The sequence below is a fragment of the Piliocolobus tephrosceles genome, chromosome 1 (assembly GCF_002776525.5).
Source record: "Piliocolobus tephrosceles isolate RC106 chromosome 1, ASM277652v3, whole genome shotgun sequence".
In the NCBI taxonomy this organism is placed as follows: domain Eukaryota; kingdom Metazoa; phylum Chordata; class Mammalia; order Primates; family Cercopithecidae; genus Piliocolobus; species Piliocolobus tephrosceles.
In genome coordinates, this window is record NC_045434.1 from 168,350,591 (window position 1) to 168,378,358 (window position 27,768).

The 27,768-nt window shown below is 43.0% G+C and overlaps 2 protein-coding genes across 12 annotated transcripts in view; both read left to right on the plus strand.

Moving 5' to 3' along the window:
* The window catches only part of YIPF1 (Yip1 domain family member 1), a 40,378-nt gene extending 33,937 nt beyond the window's left edge, over nt 1-6,441 (plus strand). For 3 of the 10 annotated variants that reach the window (XM_023188167.1, XM_023188131.2, XM_023188176.1), the window contains one exon: nt 5,898-6,439. The gene's annotated coding sequence lies outside the window, so the exon portion shown is untranslated. Of the gene's footprint in view, nt 1-2,814; nt 2,866-5,576 lie in introns of all 10 variants that reach the window. The other 7 variants (XR_002725546.2, XR_002725545.2, XR_002725547.1 and 4 more) reach the window with 6 other exon arrangements.
* Nucleotides 6,442-19,641: 13,200 nt separating this feature from the next.
* Nucleotides 19,642-27,768, plus strand: part of NDC1 (NDC1 transmembrane nucleoporin) — a 68,970-nt gene continuing 60,843 nt past the window's right edge. Inside the window, exons 1-3 of one of the 2 annotated variants that reach the window (XM_023188209.2) lie at nt 19,642-19,989; nt 22,552-22,672; nt 25,602-25,703. In XM_023188209.2, coding sequence (XP_023043977.1) covers nt 19,933-19,989; nt 22,552-22,672; nt 25,602-25,703 — 280 coding nt within the window. In that variant the 5' untranslated portion in view covers nt 19,642-19,932. Of the gene's footprint in view, nt 19,990-22,551; nt 22,673-25,601; nt 25,704-27,526; nt 27,594-27,768 lie in introns of those variants that run through there. The other variant, XM_023188218.1, reaches the window with a different exon arrangement.

Consider the following 27,768-nt stretch of genomic DNA (forward strand, 5'->3'; position numbering starts at 1 on the left):
CTGCCTCAGCCTCCCAAGTAGCTGGGATTACAGGCATCCGCCACCACGCCTGGCTAATGTTTTGTATTTTTAGTAGAGACAGGGTTTCACTGTGTTGGCCAGGCTGGTCTCGAACTCCTGACCTTGTGATCTGCCCGCCTTGGCCTCCCACAGTGCTGGGATTACAGTCGTGAGCCACCACACCTGGCCTGACAAAACACTTTCTAGTTTATTCTCTCATTAGCCACTCTTACCCACCCTACTGACCACATTTTATGTATAGATGAGAAGGCTGGGCTTAGTAAATCTCTTAGAGGAGGAGCTGGGACTCATAAAGTCTTGGGGAGCCAATTTTTGAGGTTTTTCACTTTCCCATTTTTTAGATAAATGTTCTTTTTACCACTAAAACGTGCAGGTTCTCAACAGCCTTTGGCTGTTTGATGGAGCCTTCCTGTGTGGGTCTAGAGGTGTTTAGTAGCAGTCTCCACACTCCTTTGATTGCATGTCTTATCAGCTGAGAGTTTGCCTACTGTGTTAATTATCTATTGCTGCCCAGTGGCATTACCACAATACACATTCTCACAGTTTCTGTGGGGCAGGATTCTGGGGATAGCTTAGCTTGCTCCTCTGCTTCAGATTCTCTCCCAAGGCTGCGGTCAAAATGTTGGCCAGGGCTGGTGTCTCACCTGAAATCTAGAATAGGAAAAGATCTGCTTCTTAACTCACAAGGTTGCTGGCAGAATTCAATTCCTGTGGCTTTGTAGAATGAGGACCTTCTTGCTGACGGTCATTTGGAGACCACCCTCAGTTCCTTGCCACGTGGGCCTCTCTGTATGATCACTCGCTTCATCAAAACCATAAAGGGAGAGAGAGGCAATCGAGTCTGATAGTGAGATGGAAGTTGCTGTCCTATATAATGTAAATATAGAAGAGATGGTCATCACCTTTGCCATCTTCTATTGACTCGAAGCAAGTCACAGGTCTCGCCTACCTTCTAGGGGAGCGAATTACACAAAGGCATGAATGCCTGGAGACAGGCAGGGATCATTGGAGGCCATTTTAGATTCTCGTACACAAGCACATACTAGTGATACGTGTATATTTGAAGTATTTGCATATACTGTTGTCAATCCATATAGGAACTATTAAAGCTTTAAATGCCATAGTCAAGTTGTCAGTGTAGCATTATAGGGTCAAGAAAGGTGGGACTCAGTTGGAGTTGGCCGGGAGGGAAGAATCAGAGAGGGGCTCTTGTTTGAACTGGGTCATGAAGGTTGAACACAGTCAGTTAGCTGTTCTGGAAAAAGTAGTCTGTTTCCCATGGCTTTTGGGAAGGTGAAGACCTAGGCTGTACAGGGGAACATGATAACACGATGTGGACTCAACATCACTGAGAACAAGACAATTCGAGCCCAGCTGGAGAGGGACAGAGGTAGAGACCACAATGGCAACAGCTTCCTGGGTCTCTCTTTTGGCCCAAAGTACCTGACATCGCCATGTTGAGGGTCTCTCTCAACCTGCCCCTGAGCTAGGACTTAAGTTACTTCATTTCATTTTGGTTGTAAAGGCCTTCAGAGAGTCAGAGCAGCATCTGAGAAGAGCCTGGCCCTCAGGGCCCTTGAAGACTTCACAGACTGGTGTACACAGATTTGACACCTCTGTGCTTTGCTCAGCTCTATAACTTGGGTGTTAGTGCCTCCATTTGGGTGTCAAGTCTCCAAATGAGATAGTGATTAACAGCTTCTTTGCAACCTCCCTGGCAGAAGCATCAATTGCTTTGCTGATAGAGAGACTGTCCAGAGCCCTGAATGCTGCTGATTTATGAGCTGGCTGTGCCTTCTACTGTCATCTCTGGACTCCCAGCTTTCACTGAAAAATAAAGGCTTCTAATCTCACCAGTAACCTACCTTCCCTATGTAAATCTGTGTATTGGAAAACTTAGCTTAGGGCACATTCCCAGGAGAGCATTGGAAGGCTTAGGTTAGAACACATTCCAAGCAGAACCCCTTCTCTCCCTGGAACCTCAGGATCATAGGGGAGCTTCCAGTTACAGTCATGCATTGCTTAATGACAGGATACATTCTGAGACATGCGTCATTAGGCAATTTCATCATTGTGCAAATATCATAGAATATACTTAAACCTAGATGGTATAGCCTACAACACACTTATATAGGATAGCCTATTGCTCCTAGGCTACAAACCTGTGTGGCATGTTACTATACTGGATACAGTAGGCAGTTGTAACACAATCATAAGTATTTGTGTATCTAAACATAGAAAAGGTCCAGTAAAAATACGATGTGATCTTATGGGACCACCATTGTATATGTGGTCCGTTGTCAACTGAAACATCATTATGCAGTGTGGGACTGTACTTGTAATCAGCATGCTACCCCTACATAAGTTACTGAAATAATATAAAGAATATCTGGCTTCCATCCTTCCTTCTTCATTAACTTTTCACCTGAGGGCAGTGCTATGTCTTCTCTGAGCCAAGACCCTGGTAGAGCCTGGAAACTGTACCTGGGAAGCCCTGCTTTGGCTTGAGGGATGGAGTATCTGAAAGGCAGCATCCAGATTGGGGCGAGCTTTCCAGGGGCACTGACAGGTGGGGCTGCGCAGAGGAGGGCCATCAGCAGATGATCATATCGCAGTGTGATCAGGGCTTTAATTAATGATGCAGAGAGGGCTTCCAGAGAGTCCTGTGTCATTAAACCCTCCTGACTGGATACACAGGGTTTGTATGCTGATATCCTTTCAGTCGCTCATGTTGTCAAGAGTGTTCATTTCACAAGCCTTGTCTACTTGGCAATTTCCTGTTTATTTTTTCAGGACTCTCTTCAGATACCCTCTGCTTGCTGAAGTTTTTCTTGACTTCTCCAGGTAGTATTACTTATTTTCTTTTCTGTGCTCTTCTACAGCTCTCATATGTTCTTTTATTATGGCAGTTTGCTTATTCGCTGTAACTTCATAGACTGAGAGTTCCTTGAGGGCAGAGCTTTATTTACCAATATAGCCCCCAGCACCCAGCAGACACTCGGAGAGAGCTTCATTTGAACAAGTTGTTAGGCCTATCATATAGCATCAAAACTTTCCTGGGTTTATGTGGCAGGTTACTTGGGAAATCTTTACTTGTTCATTCATTGAAATTCTACTCTGTGCTGGTGAATGACGGAGATCGGTCCTTACCCTCCCAGATTCTATACTCCAGTTTTACATCTCATGCGCCACACAGACTAGAAGGCCCTTTTACATTAAAGAGAGAATCATGATTATAGGAACTTCTGATTGAAACATCCCAGATCAGACAGTGGTGACATTGGAAGGCTTGACTGCAGGGCTGAGCCAAGGAAAGGGACAGAGAATGCCCATGCCATAGTGCAGCCACCCAAGATGGGAGCCAAAAGTGGTCAAGAGTCAGGTCTTAGGCCAAGAGGTGGTAGAGGCAATCTTTAAGAGATAAGGAAGTGCTGGCTGATGGTGACATTGGGGACCAAGTTTGGCACAAAGGGCAATAGCATCTTATTTTTCTCCCTCTGGCCTAAGTGCCAAGAATTCCCAACGTCTTTGCTTCCGGCCCCCCATTAAAAGTTGGCAGCAGGAGAAGGAAATTTCTTTTTTCTTTTCTTTTTTTCAGACAGTCTCACTCTGTTGCCCAAGCTGGAGGACAGTGGTGCATTCTTGGCTCACTGCAACCTCCACCTCCCAGGTTCAAGTGATTCTCATACCTCAGCCTCCCGAGTAGCTGGGATTACAGGAATGCATCATCATGCCTGGCTAATTTTTTTGTATTTTTGGTAGAGATGGAATTTTGCCATGTTGGCCAAGCTGGCCTCTAACTCCTGGCCTCAAGTGATCTGCCTGCCTCGGCCTCCCAAAGTGCTAGGATTACAGGCATGAGTCCCCATGCTTGCCTGAGAAGGGCATTTTCTAGTCTTCAAATTCTTCCCTAGTTTTGACATTAATTTGGAATAGACAGCCAGAAAGATGAGAGAAAAACCGAGTATATATCTATGAAAATAAAATCTTGAGTGCTTGCTCTGTGGGCCCGTTTGTCCCTACCGTTACTTAGCATTTCAGAACCCAAGTTGATGGTTACTAGAAGGCTGATCAGGGCTTTAGGTTCTTTCATGCCTGCAAATTACAGTGTCTGACCTTCTCCAGCCACCTTTCACAGATATTTTGTTAGCAATGTTTCTCTTTTCTTGAGCCAGTAGACTTGGGCAGATAGCCCTTGCCCCAGCCTCACCTTCGTGGTATCATCAAACGCTGACGTTTGAATGTGGTATTGCCCTGTTGATGTCTCTAGGAAGGCCTAGCTCATTCTCCCAAGTGGAAGGCTATGCATTAGGAACTTATTCTCCAACATATTCCTTAGTCTCCCCTGGATTTAACTCTCTCTTGGGCCCCTCTTTCCAAGTTTCTGTCTCTTGCAAATCCCCAGCTAGGTATTCCAACAGTTGCCTATAATTCATTACATTCCAAGCTGTACTCATTCCCCACTACAACCAGATCCTCCTCATATTTTTCTGTCTCAGGGAATGGCACCATCATTTATATTGTCCCTGACTGCAGAGTAGGTTAGATTCTTTATTACACCCTCGCCTGGCAAGTTAAGATTGTAATTAAGGCCGGGCATGGTGGCTCACGCCTGTAATCCCAGCACTTTGGGAGGCTGAGGCAGGCAGATCATGAGGACAGGAGATCGAGACCATCCTGGCTAACACAGTGAAACCCCATCTCTACTAAAAATACAAAAAGTTAGCCAGGCATGGTGGCGGGCGCCTGTAGTCCCAGCTGCTCGGGAGGCTGAGGCAGGAGAATGGCTGAACCCGGGAGGCGGAGCTTGCAGTGAGCCGAGATCACGCCATTGCCCTCCAGCCTGGGTGACAGAGTGAGACTCCGTCTCAAAAAAAAAAAAAAAATTGTAATTAAATAAGTAATATTTTCTATGTTTGTTTGCCTGCCCTGTTGCTTCTCTTGGTAGACAGGTTCCTCGACAGTTGGGACCATGTCTGTCTTGTTCATCACCATACCCAGTACCTGGCACATGGGTCCTCAATATTTGTTGGATTAATGAAGAAATCCATCCAGTCACCCAAGATAGAAACCTCAGTATCAAAGTAGATTGTAGATTCCCCCCACTTACCTTCCACATAGTATCAGTCAGCAAGACTTGTCTTTTCTACTTCTGAAGTATTTCTCGTCTCTGTCCTGTCGTTACCATACCTAGCCTTCAGGACCGATCATTTCATATTTGAACTGTAGCAATAACATGATGGCTTTCTCCACATCTTTTCTTTTTCTCCTTCCAGTTCATCCTATACACAGCCACAGGGGTCTTTGAAAATTTATAATTCTGACCACGCCTTTGACTATGTCACTTCCCTACTTAGAAACTTTTTTTTTGGCCCCCTATTGCCCGAAGAACAAAATTGAAACCCCCTGTATTGCCACAGTCTATCCCTGATTTATTTGTCCTGCCTCATATCCTGCCATTATCTCCTGTATAACCTTACATTTCAACTACCATGGTTTTCCAGGTCCCAGATCTTTAAGTCCCTCCATATCCACTCTTATCTTTTCTCCTCTAGTGCTTAACACAGTGCTGTCACGGAGAAGAGAGAGAGAGAAGGATGGGCAAAGGTAGCTTTGGGATCTGGCTGGGAGTGAGTCATTGGGTTTCCAAGAAAATAGAAGAAAACTTTTTAAAGCATCATCTTTCTTCCAACAGTAAGCTCTACTTTGAGCATCAAAATCAGACTCAAGGCTCAAGATTTGGGGAACTGGTGGCAGCAGACTGCTCTGGTATTGGAGTTATACCTCTAAACATACATGAATATCCTTTTATACAATGTGGCTCTTTCCTTTTGTGGGGGTTCTTTATCTTGAAAGTTTCCCGTTTTGTTTTTCAGTTCTCTTTTGTTTTTTGGAGCATGGTTCTTTGGGAAGTGGCATCCACTGCAGAAAAGCAGAATGAGCAGAGCCAGCAAAACTGATGGAGTGGCACAAACTCCCAGTGTCTGGATGGTGCCATACTGGCGCCTAATCACCCGTTTAACAAGCAGAAATTAAATGTTGCTCAGCACATGTGTCTTTCAGCTCTTCTTTTTCACCCATGGATGGTCATTGTGAGCATGCGCTGATTGGACCGAAATGCCAGGGAATGGGTTAGGCATGCTCAGTGCCGTCCCTTTGCCACCCACAGTCAAATGACATGCTTCGCTGTGGTACCTTAATACCCGAAACAGACCCATGCTAAATTCTGATGCCCTCTCTCTAAATTATGTACAGACTACCTGGGGGATCCTTTTCTCCCCGAATGCTAGCCATCCTGAAGTAACCGAACAGTAGTAGAAACTTTGGTGGAGATTAACCGGGAGCTTGAAAATTTGTCTTTGGTAACCTGATACTGGACAGCTGAACTGAATGGTTGCAAAATAAATACCTCACATGATGTCTGTGACTGCATTTTGTGACTTTGACCTTAAATTTTTCCTTGATGGTTTGTCTGTACTGGAGGCTGCTGGGAATCGGATTGAATGTGCTCAGTGTTATGACGTGTGGGTTAAAACGGGACATCTGAATGTTTCCTCCTATAAGAATGGAGTATCAGTTTTAAAGAACACATTTGGCCAGAAGTTGTGGTTCACGCCTGTAACCCCAGCACTTTGGGAGGCTAAGGTGGGTGGATTGCTTGAGCCCAAGAGTTGAGACCAGCCTGGGCAACATGGTGAAACCCAGTCTCTACAAAAAAAAATACAAAAAATTAGCTGGGCATAGTGGCGCATGCCTGTAGTCCCAGCTACTCGAGAGGCTGAGGTGGGAGGTTTGCCAAGGTGATGTTAAGCATCCTCGAGAGGCTGAGCCTGGAGGTTGAGGCTGCAGTGAGCCACTCCAGCCTAGGTGACAAAGTGAGACCTTTTCTTAAAAAAAAAAAAAAAAGTTCATTTACATCCCATTTTGACAAATTTCAGAAAATTCTCTTAGGGCACTTTGAGTACCTGGCACTTTGACTTCTTGGCTAGTGTGCATTAAAGAGAGAAACCAGTGACACCGCAAAGATAGCTTTGACATACTTTTTGTTCAAAATGCGTATGATCTGGGAGGCTGAGCTTCTGATGGTCAGGATTGCTGATCCCCTACTGTTACTGTTGTTCTCTGTATTAGTCTGTTTCCATGCTGCTGATAAAGACATACCCAAGACTGGGAAGAAAAAGAGGTTTAATTGGACTTACAGTTCCACATGGCTGTGGAGGACTCAGGATCATGGCAGGAGGCAAAAGGCACTTCTTACATGGTGGTGGCAAGAGAAAATGAGGAGGATGCAAAAGTGGAAATCCTGATAAAACCATCAGATCTCGTGAGACTTATTCACCACCATGAGAAGAGTATGGGGGAAACTGCCCCCATGATTCAAATTATCTCCCACCAGGTCCCTACCACAACATGTGGAAATTATGGGAGTATAATTCAAGATGAGATTTGGGTGGGGACACAGAGCCAAACCATATCATGCTCTTCCAGACAGAGTTGTCTATGTATTTCTGAGATAGCTACAAAGACACATTTGGACTTAAAAGGTTGACCATGCAGGTAAAGGAAGACACACAAATTAGGCTACAATGAGCTTAACATCACCTTGGAAAACCTCCCGTCAGATGCTGAATATATTCTGAGCACCTACTATGTGCTGGGTGGTAATGTAGGTACTGAGGCTAGAACAGTGAACAGAACAGACAAGCTCCCTGTTCTGGATCTCACAGTCCAGTGATCACTGCTCAGTGGCTGCCGGCATCCGGCTTTCTCCAGGCAACGTTTCCTCCTTCAATGGCCTGTTCTGTTAGAAGTGCCTCTGCAGCCATCACTGGGTGGTCTTAGCGCTGCCCTTGGGCCTAACAGAACAAGTCTGAGCCTTATTCCCTTCAGATATTTGAAGACAGCTGTTTTGTGTCCCCCCCTTGAGTCTTCTAAGTTTTTTTTTTCTTTTCTTTTTTTGACTTGCTCTGTCTCTTAGGCTAGAGTGCAGTGGAGCCATCATAGTCCACTGGGCTCAAACCCCTGGGCTCAAGGGATCCTCCCACCTCAGCTTCCCAAGTTGCTAGGACTACAAGCTCCTAAGTACTTTTAAGTTGGTATCACTGATCAATTTTTCCAAAAATATGTTTAGAGATTCTATAATAAAGTGGCCAGGATTTAATTTTTGAGTAAGGATTTTAGACACAGCATTGTCAGCACCATTATCTTTATAGAAGAAAGGACATTATAATATCAAATAATCTGGAAGGGCAATATCACTAAAAACTTGATAAGTTTAGCTTTATGAAAAACTGTTAATTTTTTCTCACCTAGCCAAGACCAGTGAAAGTTTCATGAACCAACCAGCACCACCATTTGGGAGCCACTGCCCTTGGGACCTCCGTGCAGCTCTTACAAGTTACATTCAGCTATAAAAGAACCCTGAGAAGCAGTAGCTTAAATAAATTTACCATTTTGTCTTTCCTATGTAAATAGAAATTTAGAGATAGTCTGAGGTTAACATGGCTGCTCCATGATGCCATCTCTTTTTTTCTTCTGCCCAGCAGTCCTTACCGTGAATTTGTCATCTACTCCCAAGATGCCTGTGTTACCTCCAGCAAAGAGCAGGTGTTATGGTGTGTGGCTCTAGGCCAAAAGTCTGTGCCTGATCTTTCAGGCCTGACAAGAGGCTTACCCAACAGGCCTCTTGGGAAAAGCTGCCTGCCCACACCAGACTGGGTGCCCAGTGAGTGCCACGTGTCTCTGAAGGGACTACAGTCAAGGATACTCTTATGCATATTTGCGTTTCATGCCCAGGGTCCTCCATTTGGATGCCTCCTAGCCGTAGCCTTTTTCAGGTGCCTCTGCAGAGACTGATTTATCTGTGGGGGACCGGGGAACTTGAAGATATTTTTTTCACTCCCAAGGCTCAGTACTTTTCTACTCCTAGCCCTTGCCCCTCTTCCTCCTCTCAGCCCCCAGGCCTGTGAAATGGCAGGAGCCTTTTGTTTAGGGATCAGTTGGCAGTGAGACCATCCCCACTTTTGCACTGATCCACTTGACCCTTGCCTGGCACTGGTCCATGGTGGGAAATGGAACATTAGGGGAGCCAGTGCTTTCTCCTGGTTAGCCTCTTGCTTATACCATCACAGTAAGTGATGAAAGGCTTGCTGTTACTTCATTTTCACTTATCTTAACTCTACTCCAAGTCTTGGCAGCTCAGCTGTTTCCAGCTCAACTCAGATCTTGACAGGCAGCAGGAAGGGAAAGGGTAAAAGAGGGTTGGCCAGTGGAGTTGGCCTGCCTTGTAATGAGCTTTCTCCAAAGTAAAAGGTCATGTCTTATTGGTTAGAACTGTATCCCATGGTTTCCCCTAGCTACAAGGGAGGCTGGGAAATGCTCTTTAGCTGGGCACACTGTTACCCTGAATGAACCAGAATGCTGTCGGTAAGGAAGGAAGAGAGAATGCGTTTTAGACAGATAACTAGTACATCTTGGAGCTCCTACTTTTACAAAAGTTGATGGTGGTTTGTCCATTATCAGGTTGATTTAATTGGTTGGTATCATACAAAGAATTGAGAGAAATGAATTTTGGTAAAATGGCAGTGGCACTAGCATACTATTTGAAGCTCTCTGAATTCTCTCATAAAAACAGGGCATCTGGGATAGCAAAATCAAAAACAAATCGGCATCTACAACAAAAGGTGAAAAGATATCCGCACAAACACAAAAATTCAAGCAGAGAGAATCTTCTGGCAGCGCCAAGACTTACACTGTATCAGCATTTTTATAGAAAGAAGCACAGGAAAGCAACAGAGTGTCTGCGAAATTGGAAAATAAGAGCACTCCAAAACAGCCTATAGGTACTCCCTGGAAAGTGCAATGGGCTAATAGGAGAACAGCAGCTGGAACTCGAGTTTCATAATACCCAGTGTGCAGCACATGCATGCAAGGGATCCACAGCAAGGTCTGAAGAAGCTGGAGTAACCAGACACCAGAAAGCAAAACGCAAACAGAGCAGGCCAGGGATATTTGGGGCAAAGGAAAGAGAAGACCAGATGAGAATCGGGGAGGGGAACAGAGCAATGTCAGAAAGATGAAGCTGTATTTTTGAACATGTCATGGAAACAGAAAAGGAAGCTGTAAAGCCTTGAATTTAGAGAAGCTATTCTGCCTCACCTCTTCCTCCTAAATGTTCAGGAAAACTAATTTCACATAAGAAAGAGTAACAGAAAGGATCACAGTCAAATCTTGTAATGAAGTTATTGTGTGAAAAATGAGAACAAGGAGCAGAATAACATCCCTAATGGTAATGAAAGCATTCCAGACAGTCATGCCCACAAAACCAGGTAAAAGCCATAACTTAATGTTTTTATTTTTTTTTTTTGAGACGGAGTCTCGCTCTGTTGCTCGGGCTGGAGTGCAGTGGCCGGATCTCAGCTCACTGCAAGCTCCGCCTCCCCGGGTTCACGCCATTCTCCTGCCTCAGCCTCCCGAGTAGCTGGGACTACAGGCGCCCGCCACCTTGCCCGGCTAGTTTTTTGTATTTTTTAGTAGAGACGGGGTTTCACAGTGTTAGCCAGGATGGTCTCGATCTCCTGACCTCGTGATCCGCCCGTCTCGGCCTCCCAAAGTGCTGGGATTACAGGCTTGAGCCACCGCGCCCGGCCACTTAATGTTTTAAAATGAGCTAAAAAAAAGAAAATGGTACAGGATATGAAAGAAAATCACTAATCAGAATTATAAGGCAGAAATTAGGTAATAGTACTAAGGAAAGAATCGGAAAGAAAAGAGAAAACTCATTTCACAAGTGAAGGCTGAATTATAATAGAAGGGATATTAGAGTGGATAAGCACACTAGATAATGCTTTAAGGGAATACAAAGTGAAAAAGGAGGAAAACAGATTAAATTCCAGAATGAATAAAGAGAAATCAAAGAACTTAAGAAAAAGCGACCAATATGGGCCAGGCGCAGTGACTCACACCTGTAATCCCAGCACTTTGGGTGACTGAGGCGGGTGGATCACCTGAGGTCAGGAGTTCAAGACCAGCCTAGCCAACATGGCGAAAACCCATCTCTACTGAAAATACAAAAATTAGCTAGGTGTGGTGGCGGGCGCCCTGTAATCCCAGCTACTTGGGGGGCTGAGGAAGGAGAATAACTTGAACCCAGGAGACAGAGGTTGCAGTGAGCTGAGATCGCACCACTGCACTCCAGCTTGGGCTACAGATCAGGACTCCATCTCAAATAAAAGAAAAAAAGAAAGAAAGAAAAAGTGACCAATATGGAAGATAGGCAGAGAAAATGTAAAGATTTATTATAGATGTCCAAAGAAAAAAGCAATGGAGAAGAATACACTTTTAAAAAACTATAATTAAAATTTTCTGGAAAAAAAGACTACATATAAAATGGGCACACTCATACCTGGGGAAATCAACACAGAAGATCAACACTGAGACATAGTTGGTGACACTGTTTTATGTCCAAAGACAGTGGTAAATATCTAAGATACCCAAAGAAAGAAAATATGAGCTAAGGATTTTACATCTAACCAAACTGGCCACAGACAAGACATTATGAATGTGGAAGAACACAGGGAATATTCCCATGAGACCTTTCTGAGCTATCTTCTAGAGAATGTACTTCAGACAACCAAAATGACTGGTAAGACATTGAAATAGCAGGTGGTGAGCACTAAATATGTGTTCACCTGTAGAACTAAGAGTAAATAATGCTTATGAGGGAGAAAATAGAGTATATAATGGTTATGTGCCCTTAAAATAATCTACAGTATAACTAAAAAAGAAGAAGGAGAATGGGGAGAGCATGTTTGAAGCAGAATAAGCCTGCTGGTTGCCTTATAGACATAGCAAAAGAACTTTGCTTCAAATCACCTGCTTGAGGAGAAGAAGGGGAGGAGGAAGAAGTTACTAAATAATGTCTATGTTGTTCATAAGAGGAAAACTGTAGACAATCATTACCTCTCTCCCAAACACAGGGGATAAAAGATATTATAGATAGGAAATGAGGCCGGGTGCAGTGGCTCACACCTGTAATCCCAGCACTTTGGGAGGCCGAGGAGGGCAGATCACTTGAGGTCAGGAGTTCAAGACTGGCCTGGCCAATATGGTGAAACCCTGTCCCTACTAAAAATACAAAAATTAGCCAGGTGTGGTGGTGCGTACCTGTAATCCCAACTACTTGGGAGGCTGAGGCAGGAGAATCGCTTGAACCCAGGAGGCAGAGGTTGCAATTGAGCTGAGATGGAGCCACTGCACTCCAGCCTGGGTGACAGAGCAAGACTCCGTGTCAAAAAAAAAAAAAAAAAAAAAAAAGAAAAGAATAAAAAAAAAAAAACAAACCTTCATAATTTTTTTTTTAAAAGCAAGCAAGCAAATAAGGTATAACAAACTGAAAAATTATTTATATAAAAGAGCTGAAATGTTAAAATAGATATGAGTGTGAGTCCATGTTTCATTTTACCTCTCTCAGCTTGGCTTACTCTCCAAAATATTTTATATATATCTATATATCTAGATATATACTTATATATATATAAATGAAATCATTCTTGAAGGGCAAGTGTGATAATTAAATTTATATGATGTGGCTTAAGAGTGTCCAGTATATAATAAGCATTCAACCAAAGCATGGTCTCTAGCCTTCTCATTTAGGAAGGGGCAAAGCTAGGACTTAAGCCTAGGACTGTCTGGCTCCAGAGTTTGCTCTTTCTCTACGATGCTACTGATAGCAGGATGTATTCAATAAGGGGTAAAATTCTAGGGTTTTTAGAGGAGGAGGAATTCAACAGGAAATACTTCATGGAAGACTTGGAATTTGAAGATGCAGAGAGTCCAGATGAAGCAGAGGTATGAAGGCAGAAAAAAAATAAACATGATGTCATGGTGTGTTGGTGAGGGGATGAAGGGTCTGTCAGATTGGCTTTAGTATCTTAAACCTGTACTTCAAGCCTTCTTCCATTTTCCAAGGACAGCCTGTAAGCTAAAAACGGATAAAGCCATTTCTACCAGATGCATGCACTGGTTGGGAGTATGGTTGAAGAGAGTGTCTAAGGATGAGGCCTTGTGTACTTGACAGAAGGGTCCTGACAGCAGGGACTGCACTCCTGTGTCTACCCCCACAGAGTCTAGCAAAGTGCCTGGCCGATACTTATTGCTTGGTAAATGCTGGTGGGGTGAATTAATAAGGTGATGCATAAAACAAAGTTTTTCAAGGACTTTTAAAGTCCTCTTCAGGTAACTGCATTTATTGATTTACTACTGGCATCTTTGGGGATAGGTTAGGCTCTTCTAAAATAATAAAGAACTGGCTGGGCATGGTGGCTCACGCCTGTAATCCCAGCACTTTGAGAGGCTGAGGTGGGCAGATCACAAGGTCAGGAGATCAAGACCATCCTGGCTAACATGGTGAAACCCGGTCTCTACTAAAAATACAAAAAAATTAGCCGGGCATGGTGGCGAGTGCCTGTAATCCCAGCTACTCAGGAGGCTGAGGCAGGAGAATGGCATGAACCTGGGAGGCGGAGCTTGCAGTGAGCCGAGATTGCGTCAGTGCACTCCAGCCTGGGCGACTGAGCCAGACTCCTTCTCAAAAATAAATAAATAAATAAATAAATAAATAAATAAATAAATAAAATGAAATAAAATAATCAAGAACTGTAATGATAGTTTAAAGCAGCTTAAATCAAAGTTTTATTTCCTGCTCATGTTGTAAGTTAATCACAGGCTGGCAGGAGACTCTGTTCACTGTGGTCACTCAGGCATCTGGGGGTGATGGAGTAACAAACATCTGAAATATTGTTGATCAGTGTGCCAGAGGAAAGAGAGCTCTGGAGAGTCTCATAATGGCAGTTAAATTCCACCAGTAAATGATACATGTTATTTCTCACAATTTATTGGCTAGAACTGTTACGTGGCCATACCTAACTTCAAAGGGAGCCACGAAGTGCAATCCTATCATGTGCCTGGAGTATTAATGACTGTCACATTATCTGAAGGGTGGGGGCTCAATTTAGATAGGTCCATAGAAATAAAGATCCATAGAAATAAGGAACAGTGCACACCGCACCTGTAATCCCAGCTACTCGGGAGGCTGAAGCAGGAGAATTGCTTGAACCCAGGAGGCGGAGGTTGCAGTGAACCAAGATCGCGTGCCATTATTGCCTTCCAGCCTGGGTGACAGAGTGAGACTCCGTCTCAAAAACAAAACAAAACACAAAAACAGTGCAGAACAGTGCACACTATTATCCCCCTTTTCACAGTTGAGAAAACTGATGTACTAAGAGGTTGAGTTACTTGCTCAAGCTAACCACCCTGCCATGAAGCACGGAGCCAGGACTCACATCCCCATTTGACTCTAAAGCCTTTACCTATTGCCTTGTGTGTATTTATGTGAAAAGCCTTTGATCCTGCCTCTTCCTCATATCCTTGGAAATGAAACACTATGGAGCCTTACCTTCAACCACAGATTTTATTTTACTGTCTCTGTGTCACAGGCAGAGGGGTAAGTCAGTCTTTTTAATAAACTAGGCAGAAAAAGCCTTTTAAAAAACCTTTTAAAAATCTAGGAGAGAAAATGTTAAAAAGCCTAGATTACACACTTTGCAATATGATATGAGTTTCCCCTCCTGGATCTCCTTCTCTCTTCATCAGCCTTTACTTTGAGATTTCACCCCAAAGAAGCAGGCAGCAGAGGATAGCCCACCAAACTGCCAACCAGGAGTGCAGCCTGGCTCCAGAGAGGGGGTATCAAAGGAAGAAGGAGGAGCCTGACTTTTCTTTCCACGTTGCTATGCCTTTTGAATTGTTCCTGGAGTCTTGGAGTTTGGCAATAAAATAATAATAATAATAGATAGTTCAGAGTTATTCTGGGATATGTGTTCTCCATACCCCGCAGGCAAATATCATCTGTATGTTTTAAATTTATTTTTTGTTTGACTCACCACAAAAATACTGTTGTACAAGAGACTTTGTATGTCCAAGGAGCTGTCTTTCAAAGTGAATGTCTTCTATTTTGTCTTTGCAAATGGCTAATCACATTTTTTTTTTCTTTCTTTTTTTTTTGAGATAGAGTTTCACTCTTGTTGCCTAGGCTGGAGTGCAATCTTGGCTCACTGAAACCTCTGCCTCCCAGGTTCAAGCAATTCTCCTGCTTCAGCCTTCCAAGTAGCTGGGATTACAGGCATGCACTACCATGCCTGGCTACTTTTGTATTTTTAGTAGAGATGGGGTTTCTCCATGTTGGTCAGGATGGTCTTGAACTCCCGACCTCAGGTGATCCGCCCACTTCAACCTCCCAAAGTGCTGGGATTACAGGCGTGAGCCACTGTGCCCTGCCAGCTAATCACATTTTATCACAAGTTAGCAGCCTTTCTCTTGGAAGGACTGAATTTGAAACAGGTCACAGATTGGGAGAAAGAAGGGCTATTTGCCACCACCACTCTTTATATTTTTTAGGCTATAAAATATTAAAGGCTATGCAACAAGTGAAGATTTTGAAGTAAAAACTTCAGGAAAATGTCAACTCATTTAAAAATATTAGAGTAATTTTTTTAAAAAAGGAATTCCCACATCCCTGTGTGTTGTTGGGCGAGACAGTGATGGTTTAAAATGAGATTCCAGAGTCTTCAGGGACTCCCGTTATTCATATGTTAGATCTTCTTTGCCTATTTCCTCTATTTGTCACTTAAAATTGTTTTCGTTTCTTTGTTCCTTTTTTGATTAAAAAATGTTCGTCTTTTGTTATGATATCACTGTTGTGTTTCTTTGTTCTTCTAATTCAACTTCCATTTTATAATTGTTTAAATTTTGATTTCTTCCCTGAGTTCTATCACATAATTTCTGAGTTTTTCTAATACTAACTGGTATTGTTCTTCATGTCTTGTATAATTTTTTTTTTTTTAATTTTTAAAAACCAGAACTTTTTTTTTTTTTTTTTTTTTTGAGACAGAATCTCACTCTGTCACCCAGGCTGGAGTGCAGTGGCGCAATCTTGGCTCACTGCAACCTCTGCCTCCTGTATTCAAGTGATTCTGCTGCCTTAGCCTCCTGAGTAACTGAGATTACAGGTGCCCACTACCATGCCCAGCTAATTTTTGTATTTTTAGTAGAGATGGGGTTTCACCATGTTGGCCAGGTTGTTCTTGAACTCCTGACCTCAAGTGATCCACCTGCCTCAGCCTCCCAAAGTGCTAGGATTATAGGCATGAGCCACCACGCCCGGCCAACCAGAACATTTATTGGGTGACTAATCATCAAAATTCTTTTTTTCCTTTTTTTTTTTTTTTTTTTTTTTTTTTGTGAGATGGATTTTCGCTCTGTCACCTAGGCTGGAGTGAAATTCTTAAGATGAACTGGATGCTGCAGCAGCTGCCCTCTTGCGTTTAGGTGTTGTTTCTTCACGGGATCCTGAATCTGATACACACTTTTTAGGTGCCTTATTTGACTAGTCCTGGTGGTGTTTCATCTTTCAGCACTGGCACTCCAGTTTTACTTCCTCTTGTGCTTGGCAGGGTAGCCACATTTGCCACAGGTTGACTTCTGAAGGTGGTAGGCCTTAGAGGCACAGCAGCAGCACAACGTGTGTGTCTTATTACAATGCTTTCCAAACGATGATGTTCCCTTTGTCTCGTTTCTGTGACTGAGACAAAGAGGTCTTGTATCATTTAAAAAATTTATTTTATTCTATTTCAAATAATTAGTTTATAGCTTTCTTTTTCTTTTTTTTTTCTTTGAGATGGAGTCTCATTCTGTCTCCAGGCTAGAGTGCAGCGGCGCAATCTCAGCTCACTGCAACCTCCACCTCCCTGGTTCAAGCTATTCTCCTGCCTCAGCCTCCTGAGTAGCTGGGACTACAGGCGCGTGCCACCACGCCCAGCTAATTTTTGTAATTTTAGTAGAGATGAGTTTCACCATGTTGGCCAGGATGGTCTCAATCTCCTGACCTTGTGATCCACCCACCTCGGCCTCCCAAAGTAATCCAAACGGATTACAGGTGTGAGCCACCACGCTTGGCCAGGTTATAGCTTTCAAAGGCTCAGAGAGCAACTCTGGATAGTTGCAGGCACTTCTGGGTGGTGCTTTCAGCAGCTACAGGGTGCTCAAAACAATAGTTCTAACAGCAGCAGGGGCACCACCCTCAGTAGCTCAGCATTCAGTGTTGTCTCATGGCTCTAATGGAAGTAGTAGCTTCCTGGTATTTGGGCAATAACTTCTTTCTGCTGTTTGCTACTGCAGCCCCATTCTTTCTTTCCCATGCTTTTTCAGCCTCTCCAACAACTTTGTTACCAATTCCCTGCATTAAATCCCCCTTTGATATAGGTATCAAAAGTTGTCCTGAAGAAACACTGTCCAATATAGTTAATTTCTTCCACTCATTCATTATTCATTAAATAAAAATTTATTGATTACTTACTAATGTAATGGGTACTTTGGAAGCAATGATAAACAAGACAAAGTCCCTGCTGTTGTGAAGTTTGTATACTAGTGAGAAGTCAGACAATAAGAAGTAAACAGATACACAAGATGATTTAAGATTGTGATAGGTGCTATAAAAATAGAAGCAGAGGCCAGGCGTGATGGCAGATGCCTGTAATCCCAGCACTTTGGGAGGCCAAGGCAGGCAGATCACCTGAGGTCAGGAGTTTGAGACCAGCCTGGCCAACATGGCAAAACCCTGTCTCTACTGAAAAATACAAAAATTAGCCGGCATGATAGTATGCACCTGTAATCCCAGCTACTCAGGAGGCTGAGTCCGGAGAATCACTTGAACCTGAGAGGTGGAGGTTCAGTGAGCTGAGATCACTGTACTCCAGCCTGGGCAAAGGAGTGAGACTCTGTCTCTCAAAAAAAAAAAAAAAAAAAAAAAAGATGTGGCTTAAACAATAAATAATTGTCTCTCTTGTATAAATGAAATTAGGAGCTAAAGGCAGGTAGCCTAGGACTGATATGGTTGCTGTAAATAATCAAGTCTCCTTTAAGCTCAGTACTTCGTTTTCCCTACAGTGTGACCCCCTTTCTGTGGTCCAGTATGGTGCTAGAGCGCCAGCCAACACATCCCAAATCCAGGCAGCTGAATGGAGGATGGGATTAAGAAGAGGCAAAGACCACCATGCAGAAGCTCCCTTTTAAGGGGGTTTCTAGGAAGCTACCATGCAATACTTTGTTTATATTTTATTGGCCTGAACTCAGTCAGCTGGCCATACCTAGCTGCAAGAGAGGCTGGGAAATGTAACTATATGCCCAGTTAAAAACTGGGAGTTCAATTATTATGAAAGAAGGGGAGAATAGATATTGAAGCAGACAACGAGTAGTCTCTACCACAAGAACCTTAGAACATGAGGTGTCTTTATGAACACTCATTTGGACTAATTTTTATTTTTATTTTTTGGACAGGGTCTCACTCTGTGGCCCAGGCTGGAGTGCGATGGTGCCATCACTGCTCATGTCAGCCTCAACCTCCCAGGTTCAAGCAATTCTCCTGCCTCAGTCTATGGAGTAGCTTGGACTACAGGTGTGCACCACTGCACCCGGCTAATTAAAAAAAATTTTTTTTTTTGGTGGAGATGAGGTCTCACTATGTTGCCCAGGCTGGTCTCAAACTCCTGGCTTGTGATCCTCCTGCCTGGGCCTCCTAAAGTGCTGGGATTACAGGTATGAACCACTGTGCCTGGCCTGGACTAATTCTTTACAAGTTTTCTCCACCACCGGATAGGTCTCTTCACGGCAGAGACTTGATCTATCAGTTGTATTCCCAGTTTGTCCTGCAGTGCTTTAGACATGATTGATAGTAACATGGTTTTGGAAGTGAATAGGATATAATCTTAAAGCATTCAGGAAGCCGTTATTGGCAAACATTGCAGAGCAGTAGGTGCGATCTCAATTCCTCTCACCAGCCTATGCATTTCTTTAGTCAGTAAATCACTGAATCTATTTCTGTCTTGAGTATGGAATGTTGACTGTGGCATGTGATGGAGCATGAAAAGGTGTTAGCGATATGCATCCAGGGATCTCACTGAGGTGTAAAGCACTGAGAAGACTTCATTAGGTGAAACTTGGGTTGCTGAAAAACTTTTTTTCTTACTGGCAGTATATTAATGATAATATTTGTATAGCATATTATTTACATCCTCATAGTATCACCAGGATATTTTTATTTTCATCCTTATCTTACAGTTGAAGAAATGGAGGCTCAGAGAAGATAAAAATATTCAATTTAGCAAGTGGCAGATCTGGAAGTAGAAACCAGATTTTATGAAACCAAAGGCATCTCTAGAGAATTTTTTTTTTTTTAATTTCAGTAAAATTACTGCGTACCTATTGTGGAGAGGACCACCACATCCTTTGATTTCACTTTTAGGTGACTGATAAAGTAATAGGGAGAAATGAGGGCAAATCATTTTGCTAGCTCTTTCTAACTGCAGAATTCCAATCAATCAATACTGTGGCTGTTATCGGCTTTGTAAAAGACTGCTATTCCCAGCATGCCTCAAGGCACCTCCAGGAAGACCTCGACTCCCTGCATTCTGTACTTTGGAACTCCGAGTCCCAGAATGCAACACTCCTTCTACTTTCTCCCCGGGGGGCGTCGAGACTACAGTTCCCAGCATGCAGCGCCGCCACCTGCTTCTGGCGCCCCGCTGGACCCTGCTTCGAAGAGACCTTTTGGACGCCACAGGACGGTTCCTGTAGTTACAGCCCCGTTTGCGGGACGTGTCTGCGCGGCAGTCCTGGCCCGTTGAGCTTGTGCAGACGAAGCCTCGCAGGGATTGGTTGAGGCCTGGGCCGGGCTTCGCTCAGGCAGCGTTTGAGGCAGCCCTAGCAGGGTCCTCCTGGGGCTTTCCTCCCTTTGAACTGCGGTGGCGGGCGGGCTCACTGTCTCCCGTACTCACTAGACTAGGGGCCGCCATCTCCATGGCCACGGCCGTGAGTGGGCCCTGCGCCGGCAGGTCGCGGGATATACTGTGGCGCGTGAGTGCGGCGTGCACTGTGGCACGCGCTGCCAGGATCGGGCTGGGCGAGGAAGCGCTGACCGCGCGTGCGCGCTGGGCGGGGGAGGGCCAGTCCCAGGGTAGCGTGAAGAGAACGCGTGTGGAAGGCACCACCTGGGGGACTGATTGCGGGGTTGTGGGGCGTCCTGAGTGGAAGCTGGTTACGGGGTAGGAGAGGGGTCCCGAGTGGAAGGAAGTTGGTCAGAATGGGACGGATGTACTGAATGGAGATTGGAATAGGGAGTAAGGCAGAGTTTTACGCAAGGGTACCTTGTCCAGTAGGTGCAAAATAAATAACTTTGTTTCGTTAAGTAGTGGGAAGGAAGGCACGGAATTGGAAAGAAATGTGGCATTAATAGAGGCTGGGGTTAGGGTCCAGTAAGCAGGGCAGGTGTTCTTTGTAAGGTAGAGTGGGACTGAGCTGAGGGTAACAGTACTTCCTCCTTAACAAGTTGTGGAATTAACAGTACTATATCCTTTCTCTGGAGTGCAAAGAGAAAGAGGAGAAAGATCCCTTTTGGAAAAGTGCTTCTATCCCAGTGCACTGCCATCTCCCCTGTATTCCAAACTAAAAACTTTTGGGTCCTTAAGTCTTACCTTTTTTTTTTTTTGAAACGGAGGCTCGCTCCCTATTGCCCAGACTGGAGTGCAATGGCGCGATGTCGACTCACTGCAACTCCCGCCTCCCGGGTTCAAGCAGTTCTGCCTTAGCTTCCTGAGGAGCTGGAATTATAGGCATGCACCACCACGCCCAGCTAATTTTTTTATTTTTAGTAGAGATGGGGTTTCACCATGTTGGTCAGGCTGGTCTTGCACTCCTGACCTCAAGTGAGTCATCCACCTCGGCCTCCCAAATTGCTGAGATTACAGGTTTGAGCCACCGTACCTGGCACCTAAAATTTTTTTAAAAATTATTTTTATAATAGAGATAGGGTATCTTCTCCAGGCTGGCCTTGGAATCCTGGGCTCAACCAGTCCTCCCGCCTCAGCCTCCTAACTACATGGGACATCAGGTGCATGCCATCGTGCCCGGTGCATGTTTAGCATGCATGAGTACTTCATTCCTTTTTGTGGCTGAATAATCCACTGTATGGACATACCGTATTTGTTTATCCATTTATCAGTATGTGGGTATTTGGGTTGTTTCCAGCCTTGGCTGTTGTGAGCCACCGCACCCGGCTGGCAGTGTCTTTTGAAGCAAAAAAGTTTTAAATATTGCTGATGTCCAATTTATCTGTTTTTCTTTTGTTTCTTATGCTTTTGGTGTCATATCTAAGAAACTATTGCCAAATCCAAGATCATGAAGGTTTACTCCTATGTGTTCTTCGAAGAGTTTTGTAGTTTTAGCTCTTACATATAGGTCTTTAATCCCTTTTGAGTTAATTTTATATAGAATGTGGAGGCTGGGCACAGTGGCTCAGGCCTGTAATCCTAGCAATTTGGGAGGCTGAGGCTGGAGGATCACTTGGGGTCAGGAGTTTGAGACCCCATCTCTACTGAAAAAAAAAAGATTAGTTGGGTGTGGTGGAGGGCACCTGTAACCCCACCTACGCAGCTGACTGAGGCAGGAGAATCACTTGAACCCAGGAGGTGGAGGTTGCAGTGAGCTGAGATGGCGCCATTGTGTCTAGCCTGGGGGACAGAGCGAGACTGTCTCAAAAACACAACAACAAGAAGAATGTGGGACAGGAGTTGAACTTTATTCTTCTTTTTATTTTAGACAGAGTCTTGTTCTGTTGCCTGGGCTGGAGTGATGCTTGGCTAATTTGTTAAAAAATTTTTTGTAGAGACGGGGATTTACCGTGTTGACCAGGCTGGTCTCAAACTCCTGGCCTCAAGTGATCTGCCCGTCCTGGCCTTCCAAAGTGCTAGGATACGGGTGTGAGCCACCACGCCCGGCCTCAACTTTTTGGTGGACTGCCTCCTAACTGCTTTGTCTCCTGTTTAGTTCTTGTCCCTTCTGATCCTTCTTCCTTAAAGCCAGCTCTCAGTAAAAAGACATGTTTTACCTTGAGCAACGTGAATTTGATTGTCACTTCCATGTTTAAAACCCCTCTATATCTTCTTGTATTATTCAGCAGTAAATATTTTCCTCCTATATGATAGATACTGGCAATTCAAACATGAGTAGAATACTACAGTGCAGTAGTTGCCCAGTAAAGGTTCATGTCTGCTGATTGTAAATACAGTATACAGGTGGTTCCCATAAAATGTGTACAGCCTTTATATATTAATATAGCTATCAATTAAGCCTAGAGAGACAAGTATTAGCTGCTCTAAAACAGCTGTAAATCAATGCCCACCACCCCTTATACAAAGTATGATATTTGATGTTGCACCTAACTTTGTACTAATGCAAGCATCAGCTCACTGATATTATAAATTCTTTAGTGGTATGTAATGTTATTACGAGTAGTGAATGTTTGAGTTAACGGATTATGATCTGAGTTAGTGATTAACATCCTGTATGAAAAGATAGGATTTGCATAACTGAAATAATTTAACTGACTTCATGATTGAGGGTTTTTCTTTTTATTTTTAGGTTTTGGGCTGGAGGATAGTTGCAAGTATTGTTTGGTCAGTGCTGCTTCTACCCCTCTGCATCACAGTATTTATAATTTTCAGCAGGATTGATTTGTTTCATCCTGTACAGTGGCTGTCTGGTAAGTGATACTCAATTTGGAGAGAAAGTTAAAGGACCTACTTCTCAACATAAAAATTGCATTATGTTTCAAGCAGTTTATTTTTAATTACTGCCTGTGTTATATTGACACATCAAAACATTCACTTTGAGATAATTTTAAGATGTCTCCTTCGTAACATAAATCACCTTTTTATTATGTAATAAGATTAATAAGCTTGTCAAAGACTATGTGTGATCATAGGAACAAAAACATCATTAGAAGACCCCATAAATGAAAACTTAGTTTCATTTGTTTTTCCTTTGGACAGCTTTATTGAGATTGTTTGTCTCTTTAAAACAGAGAACTGTTCCTGTCATTGATTTGAAATTGTAGGTAGAAAATATGACATGTACCTCTTTTAAAAATACATCTAAATTAAGAGCACTTGATTTCTTTTTTTGAAACAGAGTCTCGCTCTGTCACCCAGGCTGAGTGCAGTGGCTCAGTCTTGGCTCACTGCAACCTCTGCTTCCCATCTTCAAGCAATTCTTGTGCCTTAGCCTCTTGAGTGGCTGGGATTACAAGCACGTGCCACCATGCCCGGCTGATTTTTGTATTTTTAGTAGATATGGGGTTTTGCCATGTTGCCCAGGCTTGTCTTGAGCTCCTGACTTCACAAAATCCACCTGCCTTGGCCTTCTGAAGTGCTGGGATTACAGGTGTGAGCCACCGTACCTGGCCTAAAATGTGCCTTAAATTCCCTAGAGACTAAATAAGATTACTAAATTTATTAAAAGTAACTTGTTTTCTGTTAACAACTACCCATTATTGCCTGTTTACTGTATGCCAGCTCCTTACGTATATTACCTCTTACTCTTCCTGTAACTGTGTAGTTAAGAGTTATTATTTCTACTTTATAAATGGGATAACTGAGATTCAGGTTAAATAATCCATGCATAGATACACAGCTAGTGAGTAACTGATTTAGGATTGAAAATTGGTCTTTCTTTTGCCTTGTAAAGTGGGAGGTGAGTTTTTAATTTCTTTTTTCACAAGAAAATGCCAGTTTTCAAGGAGTTGGACTCTCTACCTATGACCTTTGGAGATAATTGGTGTTAAGTTTCTTATTGACGTATGTCCATCACTTTTTTGATAGGTCCCGCTGGTCAGGTGAAATTAAGCCATAAGTCAGCACAGGCATAGCAAATATTTCTTTAGCCACCTTACCTGTGTCTGCTTTACTCACTGATCATGACTCTCTGGTGACAACCTCAGAGTACTCAATACTGTATTTGAGAGCCATTACCAATTGTTCACAATTGGCACTGGGGACAAAAACTTTCTGCCATTTCATGGCCAGAGGTTTTTTAATCCTCATAACACTTTCTCTCCAGGTTGGATTTGATTTATGCCATTTTCCTCATCAGAAGCTTGAGTTTAATTGTGGATGCTTAGTAAATATTCCTCATTAATTTAGGTCCATGGGCTGGGTGTGGTGGCTCACCCATATAATCCCAGCACTTTGGGAGGCTAAGGTGGGCAGATTGCCTGAGCTCAGGAGTTCACGACCAGCCTGAGTGTGGCGGCGTGCACCTGTAGTCCCAGCTACTCGGGAGGCTGAGGCAGGAGAATTGCTTGAAGGGGGAAGGGGGGCGGAGGTTGCAGTTAGCTGAGATCACACCGCTTCACTCCAGCCTGGGTGACACAGTGAGACTCCATCTCAAAAAGCAAAAAAAAAAAATTTAGGTCAATGAATTGTACTTTTAAAAATAAGAGGTTTTATTAAGTCTTTGCCTATTTAGCAAATATGTTCTTATTTTTCTTTTGTACATGTTTTTAGGCATAATATATATATATTTTTAAACTTTGAGGTGGAATATCGATTGTTGAACTACTCTATAATGTGAATGTATTAGTATTTCATGGGGACATCCTGATTTTTTTGTTTTTTAGTTCTGCTCATTTAGGTGATGTGTGGATTATTCTATTTCCAAAAATGTTACTTTAGCTATATGAGGTAATTACATTTATGAAGAAGAGATCTGAAAAATACTCTTTATATTTTAAGAAAAACTTTGTTGGTATATTACTAAATATGGTACTTCTCTTTCACGTGATTAAATATTTGCATATGCGTGGCTGGGTGGCTCATACCTGTAATCCCAGCATTTTGGGAGGCCGGGAGTGGGTGGATTACTTGAGGTCAGGAGTCCAAGACCGGCCTTGACAAAATAGTGAGACGCCATCTCTACTAAAAATACAAAAAATAGCCGTGGCGGGCATCTGTAATCCCAGCCACTGGAAGGCTGAGGCAGGAGAATTGCTTGAACCCAGGAGGCAGAGATTGCAGTGAGCCAAGATCGAGTCACTACACTCCAACCTGGGCGACAGAGCAAGACTCTGTCAAGAAAGAAAGAAAGAGAGAGAGAGAGAGAGAAAGAGAAGGAAGGAGAAGGAAGGAAAGAAGGAAATGTTTGCACATTGTAGTATTTTGTCTGATGTTAACTGGGTCATTTAAGAAATTCTTGTATAATTTTAAAGTACCTGGGGCCAGGTCTTCCTCTGTTGCCTAGGCTGGAGTGCAGTGGCATGATCACTGCTAACTGCAACCTCAAACTCCCAGGCTCAAGTGATCTTCCCACCGCAGTCTCCCGAGTAGCTGGAGACTACAGGTGTGTACCACCACACCTGGCTATTTTTTTGTATTTTTGTAGAGATAGGGTTTCACCGTGTGCCCAGGATGGTCTTGAGCTCCCTGGCTCAGTGATCCCCCCATACCCAGCCGACACTTTAGTTCTTGAGTTGATATCTCATTGAACCTGTCAGCGGTGTACAATTAAATTCTTGAAGAAAAGATGACCTTTAAAATTAATGATAATTGTGGTTCAAGCTCTTTTTATATTGCAGTGTACTAAACATGACTACATGACTGAATAACCTTTACTAATTCATCTCTCTTGTGTTTTAGATTCTTTCAGTGACTTGTATAGTTCCTATGTAATCTTTTACCTCCTGCTGCTGTCAGTGGTAATAATAATAATAAGTATTTTCAATGTGGAGTTCTATGCAGGTGAGTTTTCAAATGTTAACCTTCTTAAAAATATCCGAATTTATTTAAGGGAAAACTTAGTACATTTTATGTGTGAATGTGTTTTGTGTCAAAATGTTAAAAATGTATACAGAATCATATGCTTTGAATGTTATACCTTAAAATTTATTGGGTGCTAGTTTCTGTTTTTAAAATATATTTAGACTTTTTAGGACAAATATGATTCTACTTATATGAGGTATCTGGAGTACTCGAATTCATAGAGAAAGAGAGTAGAATGCTAGCCTGGGGGAGGGAAGTGGAGAATTGCTGTTTAATGGGTAGAGTTGTGGAAGATGGAAATGTTTGGGAGCTGGATGGTGGTAGTGGTTGTACAACAATATGAATGTACTTATGCCACAGAACTTTGTACTTTAAAATGGTTTGAATTGTGAATTTTGTTATTTTACCACAATAAAAAAATTTAGACCTTTTAATAGTTCATAGCTAGTATTAAAGCTGTGATTTAGTAGATACATTATAAAAAGAATTCCTTTATAGGGAAGACCAGGTGATTTCTAAGTTTTTTTTTTTTTCAAATATAATAATCTGTAATACTGTGATTAAAAAAAACTTGTGTTTTTCCTTGGAGAATCACCTGCTAGATTCCAGAGCTTTTAATTTTTCTGTTTCTCTTCATACTCTTTCTGCCTTTTCAGATTCCTTGAGTCTGCCCTTAAGATACAAGTTGTGGCAGATTTCACATAAGGAAAAAAAGATACAATAAAAAGCTTTTCCTGACACTTATTTTTTACTATAGCATTTTCCTTTTTTTTTTGTTTGTTTGGTTTTTTTTGAGACAGAGCCTTGCTCTGTCGCCAGGCTAGAGTGCCGTGGTGCGATCTCAGCTCACTGCAACCTCTGCCTCGTGGGTTCAAGCGATTCTCTTATCTCAGCCTCCCGAGTAGCTGGAATTATAGGCATGTGCCACCACGCATGGCTAATTTTTGTATTTTTAGGAGTAATGGCGTTTCACCATGTTGGCCAGGATGGTCTTGATCTCTTGACCTCGTGATCCGCCCTCCTCGGCCTCCCAAGTGCTGGGACTACAGGCATGAACCACCGCACCTGGCCGATTTTCCTTTTTTTTTAAACTTAAAAACAGTTTTTTAAATGTACATGTTCAATGTATACTAACATGTCTAAACCTTAGTTTATCATAATGACATGTTTTAGATTTTACATTTCATTGATTATGTGAATATTCTGTTTACTGATTTATTTATTATTACTTTTGAGATGGAGTCTTGCTCTGTCTCCCAGGCTGGAGTGCAGTGGTGCAGTCTTGGCTCACTGCCACCTCCGCCTCCCGAGTTCAAGTGATTCTCCTGTCTCAGCCTCCTGAGTAGGTGAGATTACAGTTGCCCACCACCACACCTGGCTATTTTTTTGTATTTTTAGTAGAGACGGGGTTTCACCATATTGGCCAGGCTGGTCTCAAACTCTTGACTTTGTGATCTGCCTGACTCGGCCTCCCACAGTGCTGGGATTAGAGGCGTGAACCACTGCACCCAGCCTGCTTTCTTAATTCCTCTCTATTGGCTGGTAGGCTTTTTCCATGCAAGCCCTGTTCGAAACTCTTTGGCTTACAGCCACACTTAAACAGAGTGTTCTTTCATGCTCTCCCTTGTGCGTGCGTCATCTTCTGTATGTAATATGTCAGTTGAGGGGTCCCCAGCCAGTCCTTCTTAAAGCCTGACTATTCACTTTGGCTCATTCCTTTGGTAACCATCCCTTATGCATTTACTATGTGCCATGCATTGTGTGAGGAGAGGAGAGAAATGATACGGTTCCATCTTTCTCGAGAAGATCGTGGTTAATGGAGAGACAGACAGTAAACATGAAGCATATTTGATTACAGTACATTGGATGGTAAGAGCTTATATAGGAGCACCACTTGCCCCACCCAGCATGGGGGAACTTGAGGAGATGATGCTTAAACCAAGCCTTGCAGGATGAGTTGAATTAAGTAAACAAAGAAGGAATATGATGTTCTAGAGAGAAGGTATAGCATATAAAAAGGCTTAGTGACATGAGAGGGTTTGGT